The sequence below is a fragment of the Podarcis muralis genome, chromosome 5 (assembly GCF_964188315.1).
Source record: "Podarcis muralis chromosome 5, rPodMur119.hap1.1, whole genome shotgun sequence".
Lineage (NCBI taxonomy): Eukaryota > Metazoa > Chordata > Lepidosauria > Squamata > Lacertidae > Podarcis > Podarcis muralis.
The window spans coordinates 63,015,499-63,033,211 of record NC_135659.1 but is presented as its reverse complement, the minus strand read 5'-3'; the positions used below and the strand labels follow the sequence as shown (position 1 = coordinate 63,033,211).

At 45.6% G+C, this 17,713-nt stretch overlaps 1 protein-coding gene across 1 annotated transcript in view; it reads right to left on the bottom strand.

The window, feature by feature from the left end:
- LOC114599341 (zona pellucida sperm-binding protein 3 receptor-like) overlaps positions 1 to 17,713 on the bottom strand; it is a 35,039-nt gene that overhangs the window by 10,878 nt on the left and 6,448 nt on the right. Inside the window, exons 3-4 of the mRNA XM_028734437.2 lie at positions 9,359 to 9,550; positions 65 to 244 (exon numbers count right to left, since the gene is read on the bottom strand). Coding sequence (XP_028590270.2) covers positions 65 to 244; positions 9,359 to 9,550 — 372 coding nt within the window. The remainder of the gene's footprint in view (positions 1 to 64; positions 245 to 9,358; positions 9,551 to 17,713) is intronic.

Sequence of the window (17,713 nt, the reverse complement as noted above, 5' to 3'; positions counted from 1 at the left end):
AATGGCTTTTTATTGTGGAAAGAGAAAAATATATTCTAATCCAGTGCTTTTTTCAAAGCCTTACTCTTTTTGCAGGATGGCACTTCAGGGACCCAAGAACCATTCTCCTCACAGCGAATAAAATAACTGCCGATTAAGAAGTATCCAATTTTACATTCAAATGTAATACTGCTGCCATAGGTGTAGGAATCTCTAAATCCACTTAATTTTATTCCATCCGGAACTACTGGATTGGCACACATAACTGAAAGTGAAAAGTAAAATTAAAAAGCAGAACTCCTTAAAAACTAGAATATTTACATTTCTGCTCTCTTGAGAATGGGGTATTTTATGATGAAACTTATTAAAAATTATTCTCTCCTAAATCATTAATCTAGCTCAGGAGTGGCCAACCCCTTTTTGGTCCAAGGGCTATGTTTACCATTGGCTAACCCAATAGCTGGAGTAATATATATTATCATTTAAAAAGAAATGTTTAGACTCACTTTATGTATTGGGTTGCTATAATTTTTTCACCATTTATAATTGTGCAACTTTAGTATAATCACCTAAAGGAACAGCCACTAAGGGTCAAATGCATGTTTTGACAAGCACACTTTTCTTTTAAGTGGTCTTAGAACCAGCCACTTTCTGCAGGAAAAGCAGTCTCACTAAACTTCAATTCAGATTAGGATTGGCTTCACCATGCCTCATGTGTGGGCTGGGCAACCCCATTCAGAACAGAGTGAACACCAATGCCTAGGTAGATTAAGCATTCAGATACTGTAACTTGACCTTGTCTGGATATTCAGCAAAAAAGGGGAAATTAATACATTTTTTGTTAACAATATTTGGTAGCTCTGGTTTAATAAAAAAAGTATATTGCATTTCCTTTAAAATTTCAAAACAGCCCCCATAGCAAGGTTGTGAGAATATCAATTTATTATCTACAAGGAGAGTATATTTATTTAGATAAAATGTTGTGGACCTTAGAAATACAAAACAGAAAGGATGGATATGTTTACTTAAATCATTTTCACACACACACCATATACCGTATTTTTCGCCCTATAGGACGCACTTTCCCCCCTCCAAAAATGAAGGGGAAATGTGTGTGCGTCCTATGGGGCGAATGCAGGCTTTCGCGAGGCTTTCTCGCTCTCCAGGCTTCAGGAAGCTATCTGCAAGCCTTGGGAGCCCGGCGGGAATTCCCGCGGGCTCCCCAGGCTTGCGGATAGCAGCCTGCATCCCGAAGCCTGGGGTGCACTGAGCAGCGTGCACTCCCCAGGCTTGCAGAGAGCTCCCCGAAGCCCGGGGTGTGCTCCGTCTCAGGATAGCAGCCTGTTCTGAGGGCTGGGGTCGGGGGAAGCTTGGGGGGGGGAATATTTTTTTCCTCTTTATTCCCCCCCCCAAAAAAAAAACTAGGTGCGCCCTATGGGCCGGTGTGCCGTATAGGGCAAAAAATACAGTATACTCGACGGGCACTTCAAAAATTAATACTATATTAAGAAACCACACGGGTTTAAAAGAATAGATGTTGACTTTACATGACTCAATCTCAAATCATAATTGTTTTTTGCTGTGGTAAGAACTTCCTTTTAAAATACTAAAGTTGCAAATATCATTTTAAAATGAAATACTTGAGGATTATGCAAACCATTTAGATATGAAATACTTGAGGATTATGCAAACCATTTAGATTCTCATAAACCGGAAACTTAATTTGTTTTGTTGCCTGTCAGCTATATCAGACAACTACTTCAGAAGCTTTTGAGAATGTGTGTTGGGGTGGGAGAGAAAGTGCAGAAACTGTTGTTTGCTTTGCTGTCTGCCAATCACATGGAGCAGTTGGCAGGCAGCTACTTGAGGGACTTCTTGAATATGTGTGCACGGTAGCAGGTTTTTGCCTTCTTAGTAGTGGCACCCATCCTGTGGAATGCCCTCCCTTCAGATGTCAAGGAGATGAGTAACTATATAACCTTTAGAAGACATCTGAATGCAGGCCTGTATAAGGAAGCCTTTTAACGTCTAATGTTTTATTATGTTTTAATATATGTTGGAAGGCGCCCACAGTAGCAGGGGCAACCCAGTCAGATGGGCGGGGTACAAATATCGAAATTGAAATGTGGGAGTGGGGTAAGAAGCAGCTGCTTGACATGGGCCTCAGGTGGATTTCTTGCTCTGAAACTGAAGAAAGCAAGGAAGCAGGTTTTGATTGTTGAATGAGGTTGGTTAATTTGTATTTGTATGTTGACTCATCATTTTCAAATTTTAATTGTGGGTAGGGGCCTCAAAAGCTGGGAGACCCTGGTTAAGAGACAAATGCCCAGTTCCATTTTCTTAAAAGAGCCTTCATGAAGGTGTGCTGTGAAGTATAAAGCATTTCTTCAAATATCTGTAAATAGTTGCACCTCAACCGTTTCCACTCTGAATGTGTTTTAGTCTGTAAATACCATTTCTGATAATTTTATTGGGTCTTGGGGTTTGTGAGTGGACAATTCAGCCACTAACAAGACCCAATTCCACATACAACTGGATATTAAATTTTCATTTAAACTAAATATCCATGCATATCCATCATCTGAGAGAAGGCTCTCAGATGATGCTGGAGAAGGCCCCAGCAGGGAGAGAGGCAGCTCAGTAGAGGGGGAAGCAAATCAGCGCAACACCAGGGATAAAGGGGGCAGAGGGGGGAATCGGCGAGAGGGCTCCAGGACTCTTCACTGGACACCAGCAGAGAGAGCACAGGTCCTCCGCTACCCACGCCCTCTCTGCGCAGAAGACTTCCGCGCAGTGAGAGTAGGAGGAGACTGGGCTTCAAACAACTTTTATGTTGGAAGAGGTTTCGCCCACTGACGGATTCTGCCAGTGACTGAGGCAGCCATGGAGAGAAGGGCTGTCCAGTCAGAAAGGTTTAACAAGGCAATTTAGCCTGGAGAGGTGGCAGCTTACGGCACGAGCAACCCCATACATATTACAGCAATCCGTCAGTCCCTGAAGTTGCTTGTGCACAGCAGCAGGCAGGCAGCATCATGAGCAAAACCGGAGAAGTGGGCGCCGCGGAGGGAGCAGCTGGAATGCAAAATCTGGTGGAGAGGAACCGAGATTTGGAACAGCATGTGGCGCTTCTGACAGCGCGGCTGGACAAAAGGCGGATTCAAGATGCACAGGTCAGACCCACCCCCATAGCAAGGAAGGTAGCGGGATTGGTACACAAATTTGGAGGGAAGCCCCAGGACTATAGTGCGTTCTGAACGGAAATAGAGTACGCGTTGGAACTGCAGCACAATGGTTTTGCAGACGATGGGGCGAGGGTTGCCTATATTGTAGGACATCTGCAGGATGGGGCCAGAGAATGGATCAGGCCCCTAATGGCGACGCAGAATGCCACCTTGAAGGACCTGAGGAAATTCTTCCAGGCAATGGATGCAATGTTCTCCAGTGATGTACAACAAAGTGTGACTCGGCGGGAACTGATGAACTGTAAACAGGGGAACCAGTCAGTTAGAGACTACTGGTCACGCTTTGCCATGTTAGTTCACCGGCTTGGGTGGGAACTGGACTCTGAACCCATACAAATGTTGTTCGAGGAGGGGTTGTCCCCAACGGTGAAGGATGAGCTTTCCCGCGCACCCCGCCCACAGTCGATGGATCAGCTGACCAAGGCTGTGCTTGCGATTGGCGTAAGGCAGGAAGCGCGGGCCCAGGAGAGGCGGGAAGGGAGAGAGCAACGTTGCCATGACTACCGCATTCCTGAAATACCAAGGCAGCCTTCCCCGCCGGCGGAGCCAATGGAAATAGATGGGGCGCGCGCGGGAGGTTTCAAATTCCAGCGAAGGTCGCAAGAAGGAGGGAAAGGATTGGAAAACCACCAAGAAGTGTTTCCTCTGCCAGTGGCCAGGACATTTTCCAGGGTCTGCCCTCAAAGAAAGACCTGGCAAGGAATGGTGGGAGCTGCAGGGGGTGAGGAGGAGGTGGAAAAGGGGCAGGAGCAGGGAAACGCGAACGCTTGGCTGCCACTCAGCGGGCACAGCAGCCAGGCCAGCAACCAGTAGAAGTGCCCCAACCAGACCCCCCCAGGGCGGCTATAGCCATAGAAGTGGTGCTAGAACTCCCAAATGGGCACCCAGTCAAGGTGAAAGGGATGCTGGATTCAGGCAGTTCCTGCAATTTCTTCAGCAAGGACTTTGCACTAGAGCACCAACTCCTCCTGCTGCCCTTGGATTTCCCCTTGCAAGTAACCACCATTGATGGCAGGGAGCTTCTGGGAGGGGAAGTGACACACCAGACCCCACCAATGAGAATGAGCGTTTCCAGGCACTCAGAGACCATCGCCTTTCACGTCGCCTCACTGGCAGGGCCCCCAATAATATTAGGGATGAGCTGGCTAGCACAACATGATCCAGTGGTGGCATGGCATCAGAGGACAGTCACCTTTGGGTCCGCTTACTGCTTGGAACACTGTCTAGGGGGGGAAACCCCAAGGATGACCGTGGCCGGGGTGGCTGGGATAGCTGTGGAGCGGAAAGGGGAGGTGCCACCACAATATGCTGACCTGCAGGAGGTCTTCAGCAAGAAGGAGGCAGATAGACTACCCCCCCATAGGCCCTTTGACTGCCATATCAACTTGCTCCCGGGGGCGCAGCTGCCGGTGTGTAAACTGTATGCCATGTCGGACAGGGAGATGAAGGAGTTGCGGGAATTTATTGACAAGAACCTGAAAAGAGGCTTCATAAGAGAATCAAAAGCAGTGGGAGGTAGTCCGGTGTTCTTTGTGGACAAAAAGAACACTAATAAATCCAGGCTCGTTGTGGACTATAGGGCCGTCAATTTGGTGTCGGAACCCGTGACCTTCCGAATGCTCAGGATTGACAACATTTTAACGCGGGTGAGGAAGGGGAAATTTTTTACCAAGCTGGACCTCAGGGGAGCATACAATTTGATTAGGATGAGGGAGGGGGATGAATGGAAGACCACAATGTTCACACCCCTAGGGGCCTTTGAGTACCTAGTTATGCCTTTTGGATTACAGTCGGGCTCTGCCTTTTTTCAAGCTTTCATGCACCACGTGTTGGGGTCTCTGCTGTACAAGAACTGCGTAGCCTTCTTGGACGACGTCTTAATCTATTCGGACAATGAGGAGCAACATGTCAGAGACGTCAGGGAAGTGCTAAAATGACTGCAGAAGCACCAGTTGTGGGTCAAGCTGGAAAAATGTCAGTTTCACGCCAGGGAAGTTGAGTTTCTGGGGTACAAGTTGTCAGACAAAGGCCTAGTGATGGACCCAAGCAAGGTGCAGGCAGTGCTGGAGTGGAAGGCCCCCAAAACCCGGAAGGACGTGCAGAGGTTCCTAGGGTTCAGCAAACTTCTACAGGAAGTTCATCAAGAACTTCGCCCACTTGACAGCGCCCATCACAGATTGTCTCAGTAGCAAAAGGAAGTTCGTCTGGACAGAGGGGGCCCAGCAATCCTTTGAAAGACTGAAGAAGGCGTTCGCATTGGAAGAACAGCTCCTGCACGTAGATCTGGAGAAACCCATGAGGCTAGAGACCGACGCGTCCGAAAGAGCCATTGGGGCGGTCCTTTTGCAGCCAGGGAGGAGCAAGCAGGAATGGAAACCATGTGCCTTTTTCTCGAGAAAGCTGAGCAAGTCGGAGCAAAACTATACTGTGTATGACCGTGAACTGCTTGCGATCTATGCGGCCTTTCGTCGATGGCGCCATCTACTAATAGGGGCGCAACACAAGATCCAGGTTTGCACAGATCACAAGAACTTGGAGTACTGGAGGACCGCACGAGTACTCAACCAGAGACAGATTCGATGGGCACAGGAGTTCTCCAAGTTTTCCTTCGAAATCCGATACGTGCCAGGAGAGGAAAACGTAAGAGCAGATGCTCTCTCCCGAAAGCCGGAGTACATGGAAGGAGATGGGCCTCCGGAGATACGACACGTGATCCCCGAGGACCGATGGGTGTGTGGGGGAACCTTGGTGGGGACACGAGAACTGGCCGGGCTTACTAGAAACGACGTGTTCGCACAAACTAAAATCCGGGAACTCCGAGACGGAAGAGAAACCCAAGGAGGGTTTGAGGAGAAGGAAGGGGTGCTGTACTATAAGGGGGCGCTGTATGTACCGGGGGAGACCCTGAGGGGAAAGGTACTCAAACAACTCCACGACAACCCCACAGCTGGGCACTTTGGACAGCACAAAACCATGATGCTTGTCACCAGGCAGTTCTGGTGGCCTAGGGTGAGGATGTACAGGAATATGTACGGAGGTGCGACCGCTGTCAAAGGGCAAAGGGGGAGCGGGCTGCCCCCGCAGGTTTACTGGAACCCTTACCCACGCCGGGAAAACCCTGGGAGGTGGTGTCCATCGATTTTATGACCAATTTGCCCAAGTCCCGGGGAAAGACAGCGGTCATGGTAGTGGTCGATCTACTGACAAAAATGTGCCATTTTATAGCTTGCTCACATGCGGTACCGGCAGAGGAAACAGCCCGGTTGTTTGTGGAGCACATCTTCAGGTTGCATGGCGCTCCCTCGAGGGTTATCTCCAACCGCGGGAAACAATTTACTTCCCGGTTCTGGAGGAAGCTCATGAGCTTGCAGCAGGTCGAAGTGGGCTTCTCGACGGCGTGACACCCGGAGACCAACAGGCAAACAGAAAGAGCGAACAGTATACTCCAGCAATACCTACGCTGCTACGTCAGCGAGAGGCAGAACGATTGGGTAGAGAAACTAGCGCTGGCTGAATTTGCGTACAATAACGCTGAACACGTGTCCACGGGAATGAGCCCGTTCATGGCCAATTATGGGTGTCATCCCAGGGCCTTCCCGGGGAGTGGGGAGGAAAGTTGGAGCGTACCTGCGGCAGAGCAGTTTGTGGAAGAAATGGAGGCCCTGCACCAGCAACTTAAGATGAACTTGGAGCAGGCCAAGGAAATTTACAAGAGGCAGGCAGATAAGCGCCGCAGGGAAGGGGAGACCATACAGGTGGGGGACCGGGTGTGGTTGTCTACCCAAGGGTTACCCTTTAAGGGGGGGTGCAAGAAGTTGCAGCCCAGGCAGCTGGGACCGTTTGAGGTAACACAGCAGGTGAACCCTATGGCATTTAAGCTGAAGTTGCCTGACAGCATGAAAATACACCCGGTGTTCCACAGGTCCCTACTCTCACCGCACAGGGAGGGGCGGGAATTCCCGGGGCAAGAGGGAGAAGTCACCACACACCCGCAGGTAGAAGAAAGGGAACACCACCACTTGGCCACGGAAATACTGGACTCAAGGTGGCGAGGACGCCAGGTGGAGTACTTGGTAGCTTGGGAGGGAGAACCCAGTTCGGAAAACACGTGGGTTCCCGCGGAAGTAATCGATGACAGGTATCTGGTGGAGGAATTCCACCGCCTGTTCCCAGACAAACCCAAACCCCTAGCGAGATTCTGGGAGGAGCAATATGGAACCACAGACGATGAAGAGGATTTTGAGGGGTTTTCTGCCTCCGAGGGGGAGGGAGGAGAGGTTTCGGAGGAAGAAGAACCAGACTGGGAGGCCCACCCCGTGGGCAGGAATCAGAGCGGGTGGGAAGCGGGTTTCGAATCCTCCAAGGATGGCTACAGCTCCTTCCGGGGGTTCCCCGCCTCGTCGGACGAAGAAAGGGACGAAGTTGGTTCTACAGGTCGGGCCTGTACAGGAGGGGGTCCTGGGGGGGAGGTGGATGTCAGGGAACTGACATCGGAGCTAGAGGCGAAGAGAAGGCTCTCAGATGATGCTGGAGAAGGGCCCAGCAGGGAGAGAGGCAGCTCAGTAGAGGGGGAAGCAAATCAGCGCAACACCAGGGATAAAGGGGGGGCAGAGGGGGGAATCGGCGAGAGGACTCCAGGACTCTTCACTGGACACCAGCGGGGAGAGCACAGGTCCTCCGCTACCCACGCCCTCTCTGCGCAGAAGACTTCCGCGCAGTGAGAGTAGGAGGAGACTGGGCGTCAAACAACTTTTATGTTGGAAGAGGTTTAAGAAACGCCCACTGACGGATTCTGCCAGCGACTGAGGCAGCCATGGAGAGAAGGGCTGTCCAGTCAGAAAGGTTTAACAAGGCAATTTAGCCTGGAGAGGCGGCAGCTTACGCATGAGCAACCCCATACGTATTACAGGCGTGCACCAGTCCTTGGAATGTGGACAGATGTTTCTGAGGCTTGTGTCGCTAATTGACTGATACTGCGTTTCTACGGGAGGTTGATGGATCGTCCGGAGTCGACGTGGGAGCATGATGGCCTTTGTCTCCCTGGCAGTATCCCAACAACAGGGACAACACTAGTTTCTATGTCATGTTTCAAACGACCACGTCAAAATTCTACATTCTGACTAAAGAGACAACACCTTGTGATCCAGGACCAGGAAATTAGGATGCAAAGAGCAGTGCCTGTTCAGAAGTGCCTAGTGCTGACAATTTACAATATAGCCTTCAGAGAAGGTTGTTTGCCCCTGAATATCACATTTGGGGTGGGTAAATTCAGCTTGCAAGATCTTCATAGAGACTGACTAGGTACTAAACAAATATTACCTGAAAGATGTTATAAAAGTAAGAGGCAGAATAAAAATTCTCAAAGACTTCTGGAAGCTTGACTTCCCATGGACTAGCGGTGCCCAGGATTCATTCCATACCCACATTTTGCTCTAGAGGGTTGCAGTCCAGAGTTCTACAACCAAAAGTACTTCTACAGCATGGTTCTTCAAGAGGTTGTGAACACCAAGGGCCACTTTATGGATGTCAATGTCTGTGTTGTTGGGAGAAAACATGGTATAGATATCTTCCGGATGTCCCGCCCTTGCTGACAAGCCAGAGGCTGGTCCAGTCTTCCCTGGCCTAGTGGTGCTTGTCAGTGATTTTTCCATGTGCCCCCTCAACTTCACCATTCAGGCATTCACCTTCAAACCGTAGCTGATGTCTTCCTACAGGTCTACATGGATAGGCATGGACTGTACCTTCAGCTACTACCACAGTTCAGCTTGGCTACCTGTGAAAAGGCTTTGGCCATTTAAAGTTAAGGTGGAGGTCCCTCTATATCTTGCTAGATATGGATATCATTGTTGTCTCCTGTATCCTGCTCAAAAGCTGCAAGACAGGGGCCGGTATCCTTCTTGAGAAGCACCCTGATATGTCTAAGCTTGGAGATGAGATGGATGCTGTACCCATGGGCAGAGACCAGAATGTTAACACAGTTCCAGTTAACCGATGACAAGTATGTATGCATGTGTAAATAAAACCATGTATGTTTTTGCAGGTACCACCATCTTAGAGGTATGCATTTGCACCCCCAAGACTCTCACCAGTCAGAGATTTAGCATTTATAACAGTATTTTCAGAAATATAATGCTTACTCAGAGCACAAGTTGGAATATTAGGCAACCATTGCTTCCCACCGGTGTAATTAATCTTAGGTGATCCGATCAAAATATAGCCAATATCACATTGAATAGTAACTTCATCTCCAATGTTGTAGTATTCTTTCTCCCCATAGATTATTCTTCCATTACGGATATAGAGTTCAGTAGTGTCTGGTGATGTTCTAGCTAAAACACAAAAAAACTATTAAAAATAATATAAAGCAGTACTAAACTGGCAGTACTAAACTGCACAAAAAATAGGGGGGGAATCATACTTGTGCAACTTGATTTTGCAAAATGCAGAATGTTCTATACAAAAAGTTAAGAAAACTTCCTGATATTATGTATAATATTGTGCTATTTTACATCTGTCAGAAGTGTCTGGGAGCTTTTGCTCTATCACTCCAATTTTTGCAGCTTTTGCTCTATCACTCCAATGGATTTTTTCACTAATGATTTGTTTTTATATTAAAAACATTGTACAAGAACTGAGTGGTTTGGAATACTTCAATTTCAGGCCTTCTGCATGCTGATGCTATTGCAGTTATCTCCATCACATTAATTGGAATATGGAAGTTACTGAGCAACTAAGTTTTGTGTGAAACAGCACCTATTATTACTGCAAAGACTAAAATTCTAGGTATTGGCAAGAAGAAAGCTCATATATGGAAGTTGGGCAATCCCATGGCCAGCCACATTCATGTAAGCCACATTCAATACTAACTTTCATGCAAAGGAACCCAGAACTGAATCTCTAATCAGGGACAGGATATGATGAGGTGCACACAGCAGCTAGCATACCACTAAAATAAAAATATCAACTGTAATTGGGATTAAAACATATCATTTTTAGTCCAATAGACCAATGCAGCCAATGTTCTGGAAAGCAAGTGAAAGCATTCACATAAATACACATGACAGAAGTCTGTCAAATTGTACTTAAGATACCTTGGGGGGGGGGCGGGGGGAGGGGATTAGACAAGGGCCAGGTTCAAATCCACAGTAAGCCATGAAGCTACCTAGGTGACCTTGGGCCATTTACTGTCTCTTGGCCCGAACAGCATTCCACTGTTGATGTACAGATAAAATTGGGAGACATAGACCTATGTACACCACCCTGATCTCTATGGAAGAAAGGTGGAGTATAAATGTAATAATGAACAAAAAAGTAAACAAAAAACTGCTAGAAGAATGAAGCAGCTACAGAAGATGTCAAGACCACACATAATGGTGTGGGTGTGTCTGCCCATCTGTGATTTATCTGTAGATAATGGGAAATATCTGTCTTGAGTATGGCTTTAAAAGGAACATTTATATATGGATTTATATACATACAGAAACATGGTTGTATAGAAGGATCCCACTAATTGTAGCCTTTGCATTTTACAGTCATCTTTGTGGTTTCATCAAAAAAAGAATGGTTTGGATGGCAGTAAACTGTGATGGTATCACCAATTTTGTATTCAGATTGCAATGGATATACACTCCCTTTGGGCATTACTGGAGCACTACAATTTTCCGGATAAACTATAACAAGAAAAATAAAACTGGAAGATATAAATGCAAGACTAATAGCATACAATCTGTCACAAGATTCAAGATGGCGCCATTGTGTCAGGTACCTGGATTTTTGAACAGGCTGTCCTAACCATTGGCGCTAGGGGTGCATGGCACCCGGGCGCCAGGCTTTCAGGGGTGCCAGACCAAGAGTCTGGGGTCAAGTGTTGGAGTCCGGGGAAGAGCCGCCAACAGCCGGACTCCAACGCTTGCCCCCAAACTTGCACTGAGCAGCCCGCAGCAGAAGAGCATGCGGCGCTCTGACAGGTTCTGCTCCGCTCAGCTGTCAACTCTTCCCCCAGCTGCATGGCCGCTGTTTCAGTGCCACGCCTGGAGCGCCATGTACCGTGGGCGTGGCGCGGTGCATCCTGTTGCATGCGCCAAGCTGCAGGTTCCTTTGCTGGCTTTTCCACTGTTGGTGCACCCTCCCAGCACCACCCAACGTGGGGTGCCAGTGCAGAACAATGGGGAATGCAAGCGGTATCTCCAGACGGGATCTGCCATGCGCCGACGGCAACAACAAATCCTGACGAATAGGAGCATGCGGATCCTGTCTGGAGATGTTTCCTCTGCTGCCACTTGCATTCCCCGTCATTCTGCACTGGCACCCCATATTGGGAGGCACTGGGAACATGCGCCGACAGCGGAAAAGCCAGCAAAGGAACTCGCAGCTTGGCGCATGCAACAGGATGCACCACGCAGTGGCCACAACGTTTCATGGCGCTCCAGGTGCTGCATGCGCAGCCAAAACAGCCGCCATGCAGCAGGGGTATATGGAGGCAGCGGGTGGACAGCCCAGTGACTGTGCCACCCAACATTTTGTCATCGTCCCCAGCATGGAACCCCCGTCACCTTTGTACAGCCCTGTGCGTGGGGTGCTGGCACCCCCGTTGGTTGGCGCTTTGAGTCCCTGCATCCCACAACTGTTCTAAAGGTAAACAACTATTTCCTTAACAACTTTGGGGTCCCTCACTTAAAAAAGGTTGACAACTCTGGGCAACCTAGGAGCGCCAGGCGGATCTTTGCACCCCAGCACTGTATATGCTTAAGACGGCCCTGTTTTTGAGCTCTGTAAGAAGGCACAAAACAGTTTAACACCAATTACGTCATGGCAAGTCATGCAAACCCTATTCTTTTGAACACAACAGGAGAAAAGTTGAATTATTCTTAAACTTTTGTTCTTGAAATGTTTTCTGTGCAGTCACACATTGGGCATGCTTGTAAAACAAATGCTATTAGGCAAACTGGATAAGAGTTACCCTTTCAGAAACAAATGACTAACATCTATGTGATGAGTGAAGCTACAAAATCTCTGTGTAAGCTAGATTTCAATGGACTTCTTTAAAATATTGCACTTGGGAAGGTGTAGGTCCTAGGCCAGGAGTAGGGATTCATCCACCCTCCCTTTCTCTAAGGAATGTGTATACACTGCTGTGGTGGGTATAAAGCCAAGGTTGGATTCACCAGCACTGGCTGAATGTAAGGTACTTCCAAGTTATCGGCAGTCAAGCTGAAGGTAACATGCTATATGGCGATAACATACCATGGTGAGCTAGCATGGTAAAGTGCTAGTGGATCTCTCTAAACTTGGGTCTTTACAAGATTTATTTCTAAAACCACAAGAACTGAATTATAGATTAGTTCATGATGCAGCAGCATCTCTTAGATTTTATGTAGCTAGTGTGTTTATTTTTGTCTTGTGTCGTGAGACATTGAACAGATTATATAATTTGAACTGAACTGTCTGAGCAAAGAGTTTTCTGAACTGGGAACTCTGGAAAAGGCTGACTACTGGAAAGTCGACTGCTTCTCCTACGGAGTGAAGCCGCATGCCATGGTCGGAGAGCGCTGACTTCTTCCTTTGAACATTTGGACTAAAAGTAACAACCCGTGAGTAATACGGAATTTGGATTTATAAAAGGAAAATTTTTGTTTAAATTTGGTACGATCGGGGAAGGCGCAAATAGGAAGTCCGTCTCCCCGCCTTGTAAACAACTTGAAGCAAGGACTAGATAACTAAGGTCGAGAGAACATCTTCTTTTTTATTGGATAAAGTTATTAATTGCACGATTTGGCAGTATAAGCAATCTTGCTGGAGGATAAGAGTTAATTTGGAAAGCTGAAGTGCCACCCCCCCCCCCGGGACCCGGGAGTGATCCGCGAGAGAGAGCCTGTTGAGGAGACATAGAAGATTTTGACAGCTGTCAAACTAGCTGTCAAAGTTGGAAAAAAATAGAGAACTTTGTTTCTGTTGTCTTTGCTGGTTATATTTGTTACAATATAGTTATAAATTGTTGGAAACAAAGAAGAACTGAAACAAGTTAACTTGACTTTTGGGTTGGAACTGGAAGGAATACTAAATAACCAGAATCCCTCTAGAGGAGGTTCAGGGACATTACAAGAATGGCTGCAAGTGGAAAAATACAGGCTGAACTGGACAAGGCTTTTTTTCTCTTGGGAAAGTTGCAAGAGCAAAGTGATGTTTTGGCTACAAGTGTCACAACTTTGAAGTGAACAGTAAATAAACTTACTGAGTTGGATAAGGACTTGACTCAAAAAGTCTATGCAGCTGAACAAGAAAAGAAATCTGAGAAATTTGAGGAAGTGGAAAAAGAGATATATGTTGATCAGGAGGAGCAGGAAGGAGGGGCCATAAAGCAACAGATGGCAAAGGAGAGCCAGAGGCCTGTCAAGATGGATACAAAGGAAAATAATAACTGGATGATGAAAATCTGGTTTGAATTGAAGAATGAAGAATGGAGAGATCTCCTCTTGTGGAGATCTGAAGATCTATGGACTACAAATTTGATCAAGGTGGAAGCTGGAGCTTTTGGGACATTTGGATTTAAAAGCTTTAAGAAACAAGATTTGAGCTCCACTTTTAAATATGGAGGTCTGGCTGGAAGAAATATGGACATTATTGGGACAGAGCTTCTCCGAGATTTGGTGTTTAATACAAAGGACTATCAAAAAAACCGGCAGAGAGGAACTGAGAGAGAATTAAGAGCCTCGGACGTGAGGTCTCCAGGCTGATAGCAGATAGACTGATGGACATTGGTTGGGGATCGAAACCGGGAAAGGGTGGGGTGGGGTTTGGGAATCCAAAGGGTGTACAATTATATTCTGATTCTTTTTATTTTGTTGTGTTATTAGTATAAAAATGGGGAATTCGTGAAAGGGAATTTGGGTCGACCTTAGAAAAAGGTTTTAAGAAGGAGTATTGACGTATAAAGACTGATGTATATAAGGTAAAATTGGATACATAAAATGAATTAAATATAATAATGAACTAAATATAATAAGGTTAAAAATTGGGGACAAGAACTTGTTGAACTAACAATTAGAAATGGAATACAAGAAGGGGAGGTGTGGGGAAGTCGTGGAAATAGGTTATTGAAAATAAGGATTGTAGATGTTGAGTGTTTTTAATTTTTTTTCTTTTTTCTGGATTATTTTTTTGGGGGGAAATTTCAATAAATATCTTTTTTTTAAAAAACCACAAAACTAACAAATGTGTTTTCAAATTTGGGCTGCCCCTTCTTCTGAACCATTATACTATTATTATACTAAGCAATTAAAGCTCAATTGGTTCTCTGAACTTTGTGAGATATAACACAAAAATACACCTTGGTGGCCAACATTCTTTACTCCTTTTTAAACATGTCAGTTCCCTATGTTTAAATGGCTTTTTATTGTGGAAAGAGAAAAATATATTCTAATCCAGTGCTTTTTTCAAAGCCTTACTCTTTTTGCAGGATGGCACTTCAGGGACCCAAGAACCGTTCTCCTCACAGTGAATAAAATAACTGCCGATTAAGAAGTATCCAATTTTACATTCAAATGTAATACTGCTGCCATAGGTGTAGGAATCTCTAAATCCACTTAATTTTATTCCATCCGGAACTACTGGATTGGCACACATAACTGAAAGTGAAAAGTAAAATTAAAAAGCAGAACTCCTTAAAAACTAGAATATTTACATTTCTGCTCTCTTGAGAATGGGGTATTTTCTGATGAAACTTATTAAAAATTATTCTCTCCTAAATCATTAATCTAGCTCAGGAGTGGCCAACCCCTTTTTGGTCCAAGGGCTATGTTTACCATTGGCTAACCCAATAGCTGGAGTAATATATATTATCATTTAAAAAGAAATGTTTAGACTTCCGGTCAGCGCCAGTGACCTAATGGCGGATTCCCTCTGAGCTCCGGAGGAAATCGGCTTCACGGAGCTGGGTCTTGCCGCTGCGGCGAAGCGGGGACCCGAAGAAATCACAGGCGGTGAAGCCTGTGAACTCGGAGGCTCGGCGGGCTCCATTTGCACTCCCCCCCACCGCGAAGGAGCCTTTTTAAAGGCTTCGGAACGGAACGGGGGAGAGTGGCGCGGGGCTGAGAGCTGTTTACCATCTCCGCGGAGTGAAGCCGCACGACCAGGGTCGGAGAGCGCTGATTTCTTCTCTGGGCAATTGGATTCCAAAGTAACTACCTGTGAGTAGGTTTAAATGAACTATTTGGAAGAAAAATTACTGTGAATTTGGCCGAAATGGGAAAGGTAAAAACAGGAAGTCTGCCTTTCCGGATTGCAAATAGATCAAAGCAAAGGGACTGCAAAGCTGTAACTTTGAAAGAAGTTTCTTTTAAAAGCTTTAAATCCAACACCAAAAAGGAGATCTCCCCCTCTGTTTGCAGGCACAGAGGGGTGAAACTTGATAAATATTTGTCCTGCAAGAAAGGAGGGAAGGAAAGGTATTTCTGCTGCCTTTAAAACCTGGGAATGGACTGCCTATGATAGGGAAGCCGAACAGTGGGATGAATTGTTACCACTTTAAGGGTCAAGAACTGTGATTTAACTCTGCAAAAGATACAGTGTTCCAAAACTGTATTTGAAAAGAAAGTAACATTTAAGGACTTTGAATTTTGTGGCTTTTAAGGGATATTGGGGACTTATAAGGACTCTATTTGTTTTAAAAGTAGCAAAGTGAAGTTGGATTTGTGTCCCCCTAGAGGAGACTATGTTGCAATAACAACTAAGCCACCAAGCAACCAAACAGTGGAAAATTCCTCTTCAAAACAAATTTATCCAGGCGTGAGATTGACCTTGGGCTGTACATGAGAGTGTTGTGGCAGATGACAAAGGAAAGATAGAGCTGACACAGGAAAAAATTACCAGGTCTGGTAGACAATACAAGACTGACACTACACATCAGAGAAGGGCTTCAACATCCGGAACAGCAGGCACAGTAGGGGCTGCTGCTTCGCAAGTAAAATCAAAGACTATGTTATCTGAAGAGCTATTGGCTCAAGCACTGGGCAAGATTGATGCATCTTTGGAAAAATTAACCAAACAGGTTGCAGAGACAAATAAACAAGTAGCTGAGGCCTCAGCAAAAATTGACTTGAACATCACAAGTATCAATGAATTGGGAAATAAGGTGAATTCTAATACACAGTCTATCGAAAAATTACTGGAGGAATCGGCCTCGACTTGAAAGTTAGCAGAGGAAGCTAAGGAAATCGCAACTGTTGTTCAAGAGAAGATACCACCGGTATATAAGAAACTAGAAGAGCATGACCTGACACTGTCTATGATAGAACTACAAAGAAAGGAGAGGAATTTAAGAATCAGAGGAGTGCCAGAAAGTGAGAAAGATAACCTGGTAGACTTCCTTACAAAGGAACTAACAGACTTTTGGCAACAGGACCTGGGGAATGAAGAACTCAAGATAGTGAGTGCATTTAGACTTGGTAAAAGACAAGGAAAGAATAAAGCAAGAGATTGTTTGATCACTTTAAGAACAAAAGAAGAAAGAGATAAAATTCTGAATTTGCACTACCAAAGAACACTGGAAATTGAAGACTCATTTGTGGAGATCTTCAAGGATATACCTAAACATATCTTGGACGTAAGGGCTTACTACAGAGATCTGGTTGTTCTACTGAGAAGAAATAGAATACTCTTCAGGTGGGAAAAATCATATTGTCAGGAGAGCTCTGTTTAATGTTTGGATTAGATATAAGGATTTATTGGAAAATAAAACCCCAAGGTGGTTGTCGCCAATGGAAGCGAAAGCTCAGAAAAAGCTCGATATGGAGGCCAAATGGCCGAAATATTGGGAGATTTTGGAACAAGAAGGAGATAGATTGAAACTGCAGAGTTTTGAGAAACCAAAAAACAAGGTGCAAGATTGGTTGCATTATTTTCAGATAACGGAGGCTTATAATTTGGATAAAAAAATTGGCTTCCAGGTGGAAAAATCAAAATTGGAAACAGAATTGTTAGAACCCAAAACTAAGATTTTGTCAAAGATGTATAACTTGCTGTTGAAATGGAACACTCAGGATGAGACGGTTAAATCTGCTATGATTAAATGGGCTCAAGATGTTGGACACAACATCATGTTTGCTGACTGGGAACAGTTGTGGACCACTGGGATGAAATTTACGGCATGTAATGCCTTAAGAGATAATATTATGAAAATGATATACAGGTGGTACATGACCCCAGTCAAGCTCGCAAAAATCTACCATTTGCCCGATAATAAACGTTGGAAATGTAAAGAAAATGAAGGTACATTTTTTCACCTTTGGTGGACGTGCCCTAAGATCAAGGCTTTCTGGGAAATGATTTATAATGAATTGAAAAAGGTATTTAAATATACCTTTGAGAAGAAACCAGAGGCTTTTCTCTTGGGCATGGTCGTCCAGTTGGTGTTAAAAAAAGATAGAACTTTTTTTATGTATGCTACAACAGCAGCAAGAATACTCATTGCAAAGTATTGGAAGACGCAAGATTTA